Consider the following 15,563-nt stretch of genomic DNA (forward strand, 5'->3'; position numbering starts at 1 on the left):
CAAGATAGAGGGTAGGTCAAGGACCTGATCAAGAGCTACTCCAAGGACTGGTCTTAGGGCTAGTCCCAGAACAAATCCAAGGGGTAGACCAAGGGCTAGTACAAGCAATCGGTATCCAATCGGAGTCCGATCGAAGGAAAGTAATTATAATGTAAGTCATCTAATTATTCCTTAATTTGCTTCTTCCATCGTTCGCTTTTCATAACTAATGCATTTATTAACATAATAATGTATCCAATATATTTGTTACATTCCTCTAAATTTGAAGTATTCCCGGTAATATTTAATTTTAATTCCTACCACTAGTAGCGTTACGATCTTATTTTACCCTGAATCGATAACGTTATATGTGACAGAAAAGTGGGAAAAAAAGATCAGGACCTAACGAGTTACGAGTAGCCGACGAAAAGTTACGTTTGATGATAGGTCTGTCGTATAACTCGATTGCGATCGTAAGTCTAGTCTTCATCGCGTTTTGTAGTTAATATACAAATCCAAAGGAAAGATCCGCAAAACGGACAGGTGACATAGAATTCGTGTCGCTGTACGATTGCCCTGTTAGATGGCGCGGAACTCGTGGTTCGATCATTAGAGGAAGACAGCAAGAGCTGTAGCAAGTAGGAACAAGCAGGAGGAAGAAGGTTACCTCGGGCCTCGAGCCGAAGAGTTGACGAGCAAGGAGACGAAGAGGGGCGCCGAATCCAAACCCGATAACGAACCAGCTGGTGGCAGTGCCGTCGTACGACGTTTACGTGAAGGAACGATTTTCGTGAAATCTACTTGTCAGTGGTCCGTGATTGATGATTCGAATCGACAAGTTTTGAAAAAGCGACAGGGTTGTCGAGTGGTCCAGAGAAATAAAGAGAATCCAAACGGCGCTCCGATTCTTACGATTTATTCGGCAATCCCTCGATTTTCCTGCGATTCTGGATCTTCGTGAAGCGAGGCAGGGCAAGACTACCTGAGACTGAGAGAGAAAAAAATAAAAACAAAAACATGCCGTGACCACAGCTCAGGTGACACCAGGATGTACTGTACGACCGAAGGAAAGTTGTGGTACTCGTCATAACACATACGGATTTTTCGAGTTCAAACGACAAATGTCGTAGGTACTCTTATCTGTGTCCTATCAGGTGTGTGCGTGAATGCATGAAGTCGTGTGTGACTGTGGGTGCTGCTCACCTTGTTTGTACCTGACCTGACCTGACCTAGGCGAGCACCTGGACCATCAAAGATGACTACGAGGGAGTTATACGTGAAGGTACAGCACAAGGCGTTCCAAATTATCTCTTTATGGACCCTCTCTGCCGTTCCTCGCAGGTACTCGGATCCAGTTTTACTTTGGCAACTGGTTTAGCAATGTCCTGACGAGTTTGTCTCTTGACATTTGTAATCTCTGCTTTGTAAACCCTCCCTAGAAACTACAAGTGAAGGGTTCGCTCTGTTATAGAGCATACAGCTTGGGATACGACTGTTAAACGGACCAGTTTCGACAGTGAAGGACGAGCTACATACATAGTAGAAACTGCGTGGAAAATATCGATCCATACAGAGAATTCACTAATTTTCATGTTTTATTTTATAATACGGTACAAGTTTAGTCTCGATTAATTGCCGAGGGACTGAATTTGCTTTGCTGTACACTCGTGAAGTCGAAAGGATGTCTTTGAGCAAACAATCTTAGAAGTATAAGTAATGTACACGCACGGCCAAACATTTCTGAAAATTGTAAAGGTTTTAAAAAGTATAGAGTATTTTCGTCTCTCTTCGAGGCATCTTTCATATTAAAATTGCACAAACTTATACCTAGTCATTTAGAAGTGAGTATCTGGCACAAGTAGATTTTACAAGTCTCTATCGATTTTCGGTTCGTTCCTTCTCCCGAATAACATACACTTTCTTTCCAATAAATCTGAATCATAATACTCAAGGTTTATTATTTGGGATAATTGCAGACTATACAATATATCGCTCCAATTAATCGAGAGGTAAGCATCATCGGCTTCAAGTGAAGGTGTCTTTCTCAGGCTAGACCTAGGAACAACTTTCACGAGAGGTGTCTGCTTCTTTAAGCTTGTGTATAAGTAATTTGTAACGTTCTTTAGCGTCTAACTTTTCTGCAGAGAATGATAAAATATATAAACTATAAATAATCGAGTTCACTTTCACGAAGGAGTCGTTTCTTTTCATAGACAGACTTCGAAACTGATTATTTCTTGACCATTGTACGAATGTAGCGAATAGTTGAAGAACATAACAGAAAGTAGTCGAGAGGGAAAGTCACATATGTTCGAAGCTTCAGAAGTTTCATTTCAAAATTGAAATCAATAATCCTCGTGAGGAATCCCGCGATTCAAGTCCTAAATTCTGCTTCAAAATCAGGTGGCATGATTACGCTTGTTACAGTTAGGTCGACATACACGATAGCGTCCGTTGTGTGCAAACGAACCACCACTTGACAAAGAAGTGTCACATCGAAACGTTTGCTTCATGTTCTCGAACATAAAATACCGTTCGCATATTCGTTAATGGAATCTAATGTACCGTAAACAAAAGCGTCGTTTAGTTGATTGTTGTACGAACGGTTAGAAAGTGACGTGAAATCGGAATTAATACCGTGTTCTTTTATTAAAGCCACTTGCTAAAAGCATTTGACATAGGAGTGTTTTCGGAGTACAATAGTATGAGAATAGTCAGTCGATGAAAATAGAGTTTGCTTTTGGAGATATCTGCCACTTTATCATCGTACACGCTATGTACAGTTTTTCATTTTTGCTGACTTATATTATGGGGATGGTTTAAGATTTACTACAACTTTTATTACTCAGTTAGGTACTGTGAATTACGAGAAAATTTGTCGCGTAAAGTTCGTGATAAACGAAGAGATAATAAGAAAAAAAATTATATTCATGATTGACGCGATGTCTGTAGGTACACTTAAACTCAGGGACAACTACCGTTTATATAAAACACGTGTATTGATCTAGACGTTTTCCAGATGGTCTTTTATTTACTCTAAGTCGTGTTTCAGTTATTTCGTCACCTTTGCTAACTGAAATTTTAGCAGTCACCAATCACAAAGAAATTTGATTAGAACGATAACCACCTATAACATGGACTATTAGTACGGATATACAGGACAATAATGAAATTGTATTATGCAATGACCTGAAACACGAGACAGAGCCCAATCGCACCTTTACATTTAAAGGTAAGCTACCCCATTCGAAACTGTTGCTCGCACGATCAGTTCGAGGAACGTGATCGCTAGACTTCGCTCACGGACAACCACGGTTCCCTTTCTCTCAGAACAGAAAAGCAAAACGTCTTGGTATAGGTCGTTCTCCTTGCTTCTTCTTCGTGCCTCTTCGCGAGAGGAGACGAAGGCACGGTCGTAGATTCTATTGCCTGTTCCCCCGTGAGATTTCATCTCATAGGTCAACCAACACTTCCTTCAGAATTTCTCTCAGGTGCCCCTAGTGAAAGGTTACAGCATATAAAAACAACATTATTAAAAATCGTTTTTTAAATTTGCTTAAAACGCAACCATTTTACAGGAATAAATTATGCTATTTTTTTGGATATTTTAAATAGCAGTATTCGTTATTGCATTTCTGGGGTAGATATCTTTGCATTTTTTCTAGACCTATTTACTTGGTGAGTTCTCAAGAGAATGAACTTGAATCGCGATACGATGACTAGCACAACGATTTCCCGCACAATGGAACTCTTGCTCGATTAAATACAACGTTACGGTTGCATTTTTGTGCAGTCTCCGTGAAAAAGGAAGATTCCTCGTAGAAATCTCCCACGGAGGTGTCTCGTTTCGCGATCTTACTCAATAAAAACACCGTTGAAAGTATGAACTCATGTTCTCACGGTCGGAAACTTTGTTCAACGAACACTAACATCGAAATTTACATTTCTAGTTCTACTTTGCATTGCTGTACACGCGGCACGGTATCAGCGACCACTTCGTAACTGTAATAGATAGCACCATGAATGCGGAAGATAATATATGATAGTGTTGTGCGAATATCGAAAGATTTTTCTTCGATTCTTTTAAAAGCTAAATATTAACTTTGAAACCCACAGTTTCTGAAAAAAAACTCAAATACAATTTAATCAAAATTGAGGGTAAAAAATATTTCACGGTCTAGCTGACGGTTCGCAATCATTAAACAGGTGATCTGGTAAAGGGTCCCTGTGTCGGCAACATCATTATCACTAGCTTGTCGAAAGGGAAACTGATGGTGGCACACCGTGCTAGTGACACGTAGCGAGCGAGCTGCCAGTGTCAACGATGCCAATTTCAATGTACGTGTAAAAAACGTACGTGGGTAGGAAACTTGACCCGGTTATTCTCAATAACGGGGAGCCGCGTTTCTCAGGAGCAACGACGTCAAGCTACTACGATCGATCTCACAAACGACAAACACGACGTCAAGCGGTCTCCGAGCGCAGCGTAATGCTTTGAATGCATTTGGTATTCGCTGTAAAATACTCTTCATTTTTAGGTACCCTTTCGCGCTGGATAGCTTCGCGAGTACTTTGCTATGGTGACTTTCCAAGCAAATACAGGAACCTACGTACAAGTGGGAATGAAGTCAGAGTAAATATTGGTAAATGTCGCGTGTTCGAGCTTTGTTAACGATAGCTAGAACTGTTACACAACAAGTAATGTTTCGTTTTAAAGATAAAGAGTGCAGTTTACAGAAAAATAAATTTTATATTCGTAACATCGAAAGCGTATTTCCTCTACGGCTTTCGTATCAATTTTGCTGAGGAAATTCTGTGGTAGAGTGATTCATTGCCGCGTGGCCTCACTGTTATAGATAAGACAGGTATGCCTCATCCTCTTTCTATTTTCAAACGTATCTTGAAACCAGTTTGAAGCTTGTCAAATTCAATTACTGTTAAGCTTTAATTATAATCTTTTTAAATTTTTAAATAAATTTCTTTTAAGTTTCATATGACTGATATTCGCTGAAACTACGAATTTGTTTATAGTATAACTGCACTCAATATTGACAAACAGGTGTCGGAAAACATTGTTATGTTTGACCCAGTATTGATATAATGAGCGATGCGGAAGTTTTTAATGCGGTAGCAGTAAGAAAGTTGCGTAGTTTAAACATTGAAATGAGTCGTGGGCGGAACGCGACAGAAGCCGTAGATCGGTAGTAGCCTGGCAAAGCTCAGACACAACATGTGAGCGAACTACATTTACAGAGTCATTAAAACTCGACAATATAGAAGAAGTATTTATTTTTGAAACTAATACTTCAGTATTCTTGTGAAATATTGGAATATTTACAAACACGTTTGTCAAAATTTCTCCTCTTTTGCATTAAATACAAAACTTTTCAAAAATAAAAATTCTGTTTGAAGTTGTCATACATCTGAATCAGAATTGATCGTGGTATCAGACAAACGGCAAATAGCGCGCACAATTCTCGCCCAATACGAATCTTCATGTTCATGAATGAATACGAGAAATTCGCGTGCCCAATTTTATGTTACGTAATTCACGGGAGCTGTGAAAGGATAGAGAACATTAATTATTCACGAAAGAAAAGGGAAAGTCAGGAATTCTCATCTTTGAACATCCTAATTGTCCCGTGTAAACTCAACCGTGAGGCGGTTCAATTCCTCATTGTGAACACCTTTCAAATTAACGAGCTGCGTGGGAACATGCTAGAGTTCTGCTTTTTCTGTACCTTTCCACAAGCAAGACTTACAAGGCTAATCGACATTTGGGATACATAGAAAGTATGGGAACGATTTCTTCGAAGTCAACCAGCATACAAAAAAATAGAGAATATCGAAGAATAAAATTCTCCAGTATTCAAGTTTTTCTTTCCACAGACTTTAAAATCAGAGCAGATTTGATGAAGCTTTTCGAGCAATGATGCGTCTGTTTACGCGCGTGTAATTATGAAACTTTATTTTACACATTCAGCAATCAACTGACCTGAAAATGCAAACGCAAAAATGACCAGTGAGCGTAAAAGATGACTTCATTATAATCCATCACACAGTTTTGTCAAAAGTAAATTTCTTTTTCAGTTGCTTTGACTGCTGTCCTCCAAATTGTTTTGCGTAATAGTTGACATGCGAAAGTGGATCATGAGTTCATGGTTACTTTTCGCTCATTTCTAAACGTGCCTGAACTATTGAGTCACTATTTTGGTTACGAATAACGTTCTAATAATTTGCCCTCGTCGGTTAGAAGACAAACGCACAAGAAAATACTGAATTTTACCGTTGCTCGATATTCCTTCAGATCACGTAATCATCCTTTCAGCTGAACGCTATGGCTGCTAACAGTACATTTTAACATTTCGTGTTTCCCTTGTATTACCAGTACAATGTTGGGACACTAACTCGTTCATACCGTTACAGATTTGTTTGCCTTAAAAAAAATTCAATTCATTCGTACATTCGTTTCGATTGATAAGCAGAATAATTGATTTAAATTTAATTTCGATTTTTAAGTACTATAATCCAATCCTGATTTGGCACCGTGAGCGTCGAAATCGATTTACTGTGTATCGTTGACCTCATTTTCAGACGTACCTCGTACAAAAAAGAGAAGCGGGTCATCTTTTCATACGCAGATTCAGACGCGAAGTAATTAACCACTGCAAACTCATTGACGTAGCTGAAAAGCTCTGCTTCATACATAGGACTATGGCTAGAAGCGGTACATTATCCCTGAAAATTTTCAGCATTTTTAGTAGCACACATTGCCATCGTAAACTGTGACGAGAGTTCCTATGAAATAAGAATGCAATTCCTGAAGATGAATCTCTGTTGTCTAGGGTGCTAAAGTATGGGTACCACATCCGGAAAAGGTTTGGGAAGGCGCAGGGCTTCTAGAGGATTACAAACTAAAGCAACCGACTTTGAAAGTCCACACAGATGATTCGAATCAAACGAAAACTTTGGAAATAAAGACAGATGCTGATCTTCCGCCCCTAAGGAACCCTGACATACTTATAGGGGAGAATAATTTGACGTCCTTGTCGTTTCTTCACGAACCGGCCGTTCTCTACAATTTACAGATTCGCTTTCAACGACATTCCATTTATACTTATTGTGGCATCGTCTTAGTCGCGTTCAATCCGTACAATGAGTTACCAATTTACGGAAATGATACGATCTGGGCGTACAGGGGCCAGGCAATGGGCGATTTGGAGCCCCACATATTCGCCGTTGCCGAGGAGGCCTACACGAAATTGGAAAGGTTTGAGTCTATCCGTTGTAATTCTCAGATTTTCAGTTTTAAGCTATCTCGTTCGAGAGTAATTCTGAATATCATGATATAAATGTAGGGAGGGCCATGATCAGTCCATTATCGTTTCTGGAGAGTCAGGTGCCGGGAAAACCGTCTCCGCGAAATATACGATGCGATATTTCGCCACTGTTGGCGGTTCGACGACCGAAACTCAGGTCGAGAAAAAGGTCCTTGCGTCTTTACCGATCATGGAGGCCATCGGCAATGCGAAAACAACAAGAAACGATAATTCTTCAAGATTCGGGAAGTTCATTGAGATTCAGTTCAATAAACATTATCACATCACGGGTGCCAGCATGCGAACGTACCTGCTTGAAAAATCAAGGGTCGTGTTTCAGGTTGGTTTATTAAGTATGCTGTAATTAGTGAATGTAATCGTTGGATATAAATGTTAAAGCGAATAATTCTGTAGGCAAACGAGGAAAGGAATTACCACATATTTTACCAAATGTGCGCAGCCGCAAAACGCCTTCCTCACTTGCATTTAGGTCATCAAAATGCGTTCCTCTATCTGAACCAAGGAAATAATCCAGTAATAGATGGTGTAGACGACTTATCGTGTTTCGAAGAGACGATTAACGCACTCACCATGCTCGGATTCACATCCAAGCAACAAGACGACATGCTCCGTATTTTAGCAGCCATAATGCATTTGGGAAATGTAACTATAGGGAATTCAGAAGTACAGAATTCGAGCAAGGAGGCTGACACTGAAGCCAGTTACATTTCTGTAAATACAAATCTATTTGATCATTTTAACAGAAATATTTATTTATTCGTACTGAATGTATATTTAGACATTTATTTTTTTTAGCCATCCGACAGGCATCTATTGGTCATTAGTGAATTACTAGGTACAGATGTAAATGCAATGCGAAAATGGCTGTGCCATAGGAAAATCGTATCGATGAGAGAAGTCTTCCTGAAACCAATGAATGTAGAGCAAGCGATTGGTGCTAGAGACGCACTAGCAAAACATATTTATGCAGAATTGTTTAATTGGATCGTAACTGGTATTAACAATTCCTTGCAATCGCAGAACAAACCGCAGTGCTTCATCGGCGTTCTCGACATCTACGGTTTCGAGACGTTCGAGATCAATTCGTTTGAACAGTTCTGCATAAATTACGCAAACGAAAAGCTTCAGCAACAGTTCAACCAGCATGTATTCAAGCTGGAGCAGGAGGAGTACCTTAGGGAGGAAATTGAGTGGACTTTCATAGACTTTTACGATAACCAGCCGTGTATCGATCTTATCGAGACGAAGTTGGGTATTCTGGACCTACTGGACGAAGAGTGCAGAGTTAGTAAAATTTATAATGCATTAAATTTCTATCTGCTGCAAGAGTCGCGCGAAATTATTACGCGAATGTTATTCTCGCAGATGCCAAAAGGTTCAGATAGCTCCTGGGCGGAAAAACTTTATACGAAATGTGGGAAGTCAAAGCATTTCGAAAAGCCACGGTTCGGTACTTCCGCTTTTCTGATACATCATTTTGCTGATCTAGTACAGTATGAGACAGTTGGATTTCTGGAGAAGAACAGAGACACTGTCATCGAGGAGCAAGTCGATGTACTACGAAATGGGCAAGTACGTTCGATAGATTTATATTTCTATCCCACGTTTGCTACAACGAAAGTACAATGTTATTTGCTGTTTCAGAATAAACTATTAAAGAAGTTATTCAGCGATGAAGATCCAAAGCTAGGAGTACCACCACCAAACGTTAGAATAAAAGTGTCTGCTCAGAAGCCAGTATCGAATACGCCTAAACAGAACAAGAAAACGGTATATCCCTCACCTTTCCTGTTCTAAACTTATTTAAAAGAATTATAGGTTCTTATTCTTTGTCGAATAACGTCTGCAGGTAGGATCGCAATTCCGAGATTCCTTGAACATGTTAATGGCGACATTAAACGCAACCACTCCGCACTACGTGCGTTGCATCAAGCCGAATGACACGAAGGAAGCTTTCGAGTACAACCCAGTACGCGCGGTGCAGCAGTTACGAGCTTGTGGCGTTTTGGAGACGATTCGAATATCTGCAGCAGGATTCCCAAGTCAGAGGACGTATAGCGAATTCTTCCTTAGATATAGATGTTTGTGCAAGTTCAAAGACATTCGACGTGACGATCTCAAAGAGACTTGTCGGCGTATTTTAGAAAGGTAGGTCATCCTCTCTCGAATTAACTCGAGTCAACGATAGACTGAAACGTAAATACTTTAGGTACATTAAAGATGAAGACAAATTCAAATTCGGCAAAACGAAGGTCCTATTTCGAGCTGGTCAAGTGGCTTATTTGGAAAAGCTTCGAGCAGAACGGCAGCGTGATGCCTGCATCATGATACAGAAGACAGTGCGAGGTCTGATATGCCGTAATAGGTACAAAAAGATACGACGTGCCGTGTTGGGTCTTCAAAGATATGGTAGGGGTTACATCGCTAGACAGAAAGCTCAAGCAGTGAGGGAGGAAAGAGCCGCGATAAAGATTCAAGCTCGCGTGAAGGGTTGGCTGAAGAGGCGTCGATATCTTCAGATAAAACGCACAATTCTCGGCATCCAAACGTATGGTAGAGGAAAAATGGCACGCCGAAGGTTTGAGGTGATGAAGGATAATGCTGCTGCAATCGTAATTCAGCGCTTCGCTAGAGGATATCTTGTGCGAATGGCATGCAAAAAGAAATTGAGAGACATTATCAGAGTTCAATGTTGTATCAGAAAATATTTGGCAAAGAAAGAGTTTAGGAGATTGAAGGCCGAGGCGCGAAGTGTTGAACATGTTAAATCACTGAACAAGGGATTAGAAAAGAAAATTATTGAGTTGCAGCAAAAAATCACTGAACTTGTATGTTTTAAATTTTGTATTATTCCTAAAAAGAGATATATATAGTGATATTGCAATTTTTTTATTCGTTTTAGACGAAGGAAAATCATTCGCTGAAGGGTGTTCAGAACGATATGGTAGACTTAAAACACAAACTTGAAGGACTGAAATCCGTAGATGCTGAAAATAAAAAATTGAATGCTGTACTATTAGAAAAAGAGAAGGAGTTAGAGAAGATGTTAGAGTTGGTGAAAAATGAGAGGGATGAGAAAATGGACATTCTTCAGGTACTAAGATGATAGGTCGAATTTCGGAAAGAAATTTCTTTTATTTCTAATACTAAATTTACTGTATCTCCATTAGGATAAAGAAAGAAGTACTCAAGAGAAAGAAGAGGAAAACAAACAGCTTCAAGGTGAGATTGAAAAGTTAAGAAAAGAACTTTCAGTGGCGAACGAAAGATTAAAAAATAATCAACGCGGTGCTGAGGAGAACTTGAAGCATCGATTAGAACAAGAAAAAGATCTACTCCTGCTGGACCAGGACCAGGATCGTGGAGCTTATCAGAGGCTACTAAAAGAATACCTTGAGTTAGAACAACGTGCTGAAATGTTGGAGCAGAAACTCGCGTCGCATGCTCCTGCACACTCACGTTCTCTCAGCAATGCTTCCAGTGGTAGTGGACAAATTGTCTCTACAGATCTTCCACAAGATGATCAGAATATCGTAAGATACACTCCTGTATAATTTTTAGCGATACAAGTATTTTTACAGATAAATTTATATCTCTCTTGTAATTTGTATCGATTATGTGTTTAATCTCTAAGGATTTGGGTTACGGATCGGTAAGATCAACAGCTTCTTCCTCGACTCCTTACTCACGAGTAGAAACGATCGACTGGAGTCAACAACGATCGGATAGTCCACCTGACGGAGAGGTTCAACCGCATAAATCGCCTTCCGAAACAAATGGGCCGGCACACGCTCCTGTGGATATCGGTCTTGTTCTAAAACTGCAACAAAAGTTGAAAGACGTTGAAAAGGAAAAAGGAAGATTGATTAGAATGGTAGAAGATTTGGAGCGCGACGGTCCCGAAGATGCTTCGAGGACACAAGACACATTCAAGGTAATTTCTCGCGTTATGATAGTATTTGATTCAAACTCGAGGTTTTGATGATTGTTTCACGTAAACGTTTCGCAGCTTCAGGAACTCGAAATGGAGAACGCTCAACTAAAGAAAGATTTAGGAACTTTAAGGAAAAGTGTATCCACAACTGGCGTAGGAAGTGCACAACAAAATCTCATGGGTAATTTGTTAATTTGCCTGGCTAAAGAATGCTTTCATTATTTGCTATACCGTTTACTATGATTCACATAAAAATTCTGTTCACTTATGCTTGCTTAGTTCACTCCTCAGAAATCTGCAACATTTTCTGTTTTGTTTTAATTTCCTTCGCTGTACATAAATACACTGTACATACATCCAGAGTTCGCAGACTTTTGCTTTCGCACCCCTTATCCTTCATGTGTTTAAAATTATGCATGTTGCTCAATTTTCCGCTTTGTGTTAAATTATTGTGATTTACGTGCCTTGTTCCTAATTTTATTCTTCATTAAATAGGCAGATTTAGAAATTCGACAGCGATTCTGAAATCAAAACACTTCGAGATACTAGTATGATTACAATCTATAGACGTTATATCTGATAAAAATTGATATTTATAAGTGTACATAGATTTTTCAAGATAAAATGAAAAGAAATAACTGTATAGTAAATTTAGTCGAAATTCAAACAGGCACATAAGTAGCCGAGGAATCTCCCTATCTGCTTTTTCGTACATGAGGTATCAGGCAATAAAAGATTTTAGTAAGAATTAATCGTCAATTTTGTTTGGTTTTTTAATCAGTGACCTTTTGTCCGAAATGCGAAACACGATAGACAGTTGTGCGATCAATAATTTCCATTTTAGAACAATTCGATGCGCTTCAAGAGGAACTTGAGAGAAGGAGAGAAGAATGCATCCAATTGCACAGCGTGCTGGCTGATAATACACGAAGAATGAAGAGTTTAGGCTCGAATTACGGTCGCGACGTGGACATTATAAACGAAGACGGGGAGTTGGTGCTTGCTTTTGAGACACAGAAGAAGATCAACAGGTAAATCTTGAATTTCCTGATTCTACCCTATAATTTTTCATAGAAATAGAACACCGTGTCTAATCGTGGTTTTGTCGTTTGTGCATGCACTTCAATTATTCAGTAGACTTAAGACAAAGCGAAAGGCCTCAAGAGAGTGAGTTGAGACGATACTTTGGCGCGAATAGCCAGTGATCCCACTTAATGCTCATTTATATTATTCAGCCGGGAAAATGCAGTGTACATTATAGATTTATGTTCCCCTGGAAACAAACCTAATTCGCCGCTTTATTCGCTAATATTCACTAATACTCAATATTAGTCTTCATGATAGGATAATTGCATTTAGATAAACAAGTTCGCCGAGGCAATTTTTGTGATTCTTTTTAACTTTCCTTTTAAAGACAATTAGAAGACGAACTTCAAATGAAAGAGAAAAGCTGGCGATCACAAAGGGATGAATGGCGGGCAGAAATCGACAGGTTGCACGAAGAAATCGAAAAGCAACAGAAGTTACTTTCTCTGAATTTGAGTAAGTCACCGCAGACTCAGACAGAGGCTTATATGCAACACGAAATTGCTAGGCTAACATCTGAAAATTTGGTGAGTGTAATATTGATCATTTGGGTTTGTTCAGAATGGTTTAATCGATAGATATTAACTATGAAATTAATTGAAATAATAGGAACTGCAAGAGAAATATGATAAATTGGCGGATGAATGCAGGAAATTCAAAAAACAATCCAAAATACTAGCAAAACGTCTCAGAGATGCTGGCTGTGAGTATATGTTATTAAAGATATCTGTAATTATTCCTCCTTGACCTAGAAATAGTTCCTGATAAATAGTATGGTACTAAGGTGTAAGGTGTAAAAGCTGTCTCTAAAAAAATATATTATTAAATCTTTGTAACATTTAAATGCTTTCAAAGACGGAGACGATACTAGGGAACATAAGGATCGCCCTAATATTGCAAGGGGCGCCGGTGAGTGCACGGTCCACTGTTCGTTTTTATTATACAATTATACCTTACACAAATTAAAATTCACCGTAGATCATGAATTCATCATTATTTTATGACAAAGCCCAATTTGCAGACAATATAAAATCAGCGTGTAATTCTCTTTTTTTGTAGTGCCAGATACTATAGAGACTACGAGCGATTCCGCAATCATATCTTCCATTGGTCACTCAGCAGATAGTGGAAGTAACATGCCAGCAATTCGAAAGAAAGAGAGGGACTATGAGGGCATGTTTGAGTTTAGGAAAGAGGACATCAGTGTAATAATACGTCATCTTGTTATTGGTAAATACAATTAGTACTATGGTATTATACATGAATGTTTCCAACAGGATTTTAAACTATACAACCTTTTCTAGATTTGAATCCTAGAGTCGCAGTTACATTGCTTCCCGGTTTGCCAGCCTACATCCTTTTCATGTGCATAAGACACACAGATTGTATAAATGATGATGAAAAAGTTAGATTACTATTAACAGGCTACCTCAATGCTGTAAAACGCGTAGTAAAAAAGCGCGAAGACTTTGACTCTAGTGTACTTTGGTTTAGCAATACCCTAAGACTATTACACAGTATGAAACAATACTCTGGAGACAAACCGTTCCAGATCGAAAACACACCAAGGCAAAATGAGCAGTGTCTAAGAAATTTTGATTTGAGCGAGTATCGAGTCGTCTTGAGTAATGTAGCACTCTGGATCTTTAATAATATTGTGACCAATCTTAAGGAGAGGATTCAAGCTCTGACCGTGCCTGCTCTCCTCGAGCATGAGGCTATAGGGGGATTGAATTCTAACAAACCTGGTCGACCCAGATCTTCGTCTATGGGAGAAGAGCCTGAATCCACGCAGCAAAAACTCGACAAACTTCTAGATGAGCTTACATCAGTGTATAAAACTCTTCAGTATCACGGAGTTGATCCTGAGATTGTTGTGCAACTATTCAAACAGCTTTTTTACTTCATGTGTGCCAGCGCTCTAAATAATTTACTTTTGAGAAACGAACTTTGTCATTGGACGAAAGGCATGCAGATAAGGTTCGTGGGGAATAATTACTGGCCCTTTTCAACATTACTACCTAATTATTTATTATATAATATGATTTCCAGGTATAATTTGAGTCATTTGGAGCAATGGGCGAGAGATCGACAATTAGAATCAGCTTCAGAAGTTCTCCAACCAATCATACAGGCGGCACATCTTCTGCAAGCGCGTAAAACGGACGAGGACGTGAATTCTGTGTGTGAGATGTGCAATAAATTGACAGCAAATCAAATAGTGAAAATTTTGAATCTCTATACTCCGGCCGATGATTTTGAGACACGAGTACCAGTTTCATTCATTAACAAGGTGAAAGTAAAGTTGAACGAACGTGGCGAAAACAACGAACAAGTAAGTCTAAATTTCTTTTAATCGTTAATAAAATATTTCCATTTATGGAAAAGTCACTGAACGAGATTTTTTTTCCAGCTGTTAATGGAGCTAATGTATTCATATCCAGTAAGATTCCCATTCAATCCATCGAACATTCGATTGGAAAATATCGAGATACCTGAAGTACTTCATTTGCCCATGCTCAAGAAGGTGTAATCATAGAAAAACAAAAATTTAGAAGCCCCGCTGCGCATGTAATTTTTAGTTCAATAATCGTCTAACGAATAATCAAAGTCGCATAGCCTATTTATTAAAGAAAACAAAAGAAGAAAAGACAGGATTAGCATGCCAATCACTATGGTTGAATTAGATAACGCATCGAGCGGGTTATCAATATCACATTTTATATGTTTTTTTTTTACTCGGATAACTTGTATTTTACGGCACGTAACTCCTATCCATGCCCACGTAAAATATCGATTTAAAAAATATGTTCCATACGTGACAGAAAAAGGGATATATGTTTCATTGGTCTTAGCAGATCACGATGTACGTCGAGACTTGACGAGGTGTCGATATAAGGCTGTGTTGGAATTTGCAATTTACAATACATCTAAATTGAATAAAAAATGACAGACATTACAAGAGAGTGCAAGCAAGTAAAATGAAACGAAGTGCCGAATTCTGTATTCATAAATACAGAAATGTTGTTGAGGGTAAAGAGATTTAAAAGCATCGCGTTGTTTTCTTGATATTGTTACTCTATTCAAAATTGTTATTCTAACTCCAAACAAGAACTTTATCTATAAAGTGTTGGATATTCATTGGAGATGTACTTAATATATGGAAAGGAAAGGCAAGAGGAAGAGAGATAGAAAGATATAATAACGATACATTGGAATAGATT

General features: G+C 38.8%; 1 protein-coding gene across 2 annotated transcripts; it reads left to right on the forward strand.

Moving 5' to 3' along the window:
• The first annotated feature begins 923 nt into the window (after positions 1-923).
• On the forward strand, positions 924-14,893 carry Didum (dilute class unconventional myosin). 2 transcript variants are annotated; one of them, XM_076385428.1, is made up of 22 exons: positions 924-1,056; positions 1,134-1,261; positions 6,825-7,249; positions 7,338-7,638; positions 7,713-8,030; positions 8,115-8,603; positions 8,685-8,891; positions 8,964-9,089; positions 9,169-9,467; positions 9,529-10,147; positions 10,222-10,413; positions 10,490-10,852; positions 10,954-11,253; positions 11,329-11,434; positions 12,098-12,284; positions 12,668-12,866; positions 12,949-13,042; positions 13,195-13,248; positions 13,399-13,569; positions 13,644-14,319; positions 14,392-14,674; positions 14,753-14,893. In XM_076385428.1, exons 2-22 carry the CDS (start codon positions 1,235-1,237, stop codon positions 14,870-14,872), a joined length of 5,556 nt encoding a protein of 1,851 aa, XP_076241543.1. In that variant the 5' UTR covers positions 924-1,056; positions 1,134-1,234; the 3' UTR covers positions 14,873-14,893. The 2 variants fall into 2 exon arrangements, with proteins under 2 accessions (XP_076241543.1, XP_076241544.1); XM_076385429.1 differs by lacking the exons at positions 924-1,056; positions 13,195-13,248 and having other exon boundaries at positions 1,138-1,261.
• The last annotated feature ends 670 nt before the right edge of the window (positions 14,894-15,563 follow it).

Source organism: Calliopsis andreniformis, chromosome 9 (genome assembly GCF_051401765.1).
Source record: "Calliopsis andreniformis isolate RMS-2024a chromosome 9, iyCalAndr_principal, whole genome shotgun sequence".
NCBI lineage: Eukaryota > Metazoa > Arthropoda > Insecta > Hymenoptera > Andrenidae > Calliopsis > Calliopsis andreniformis.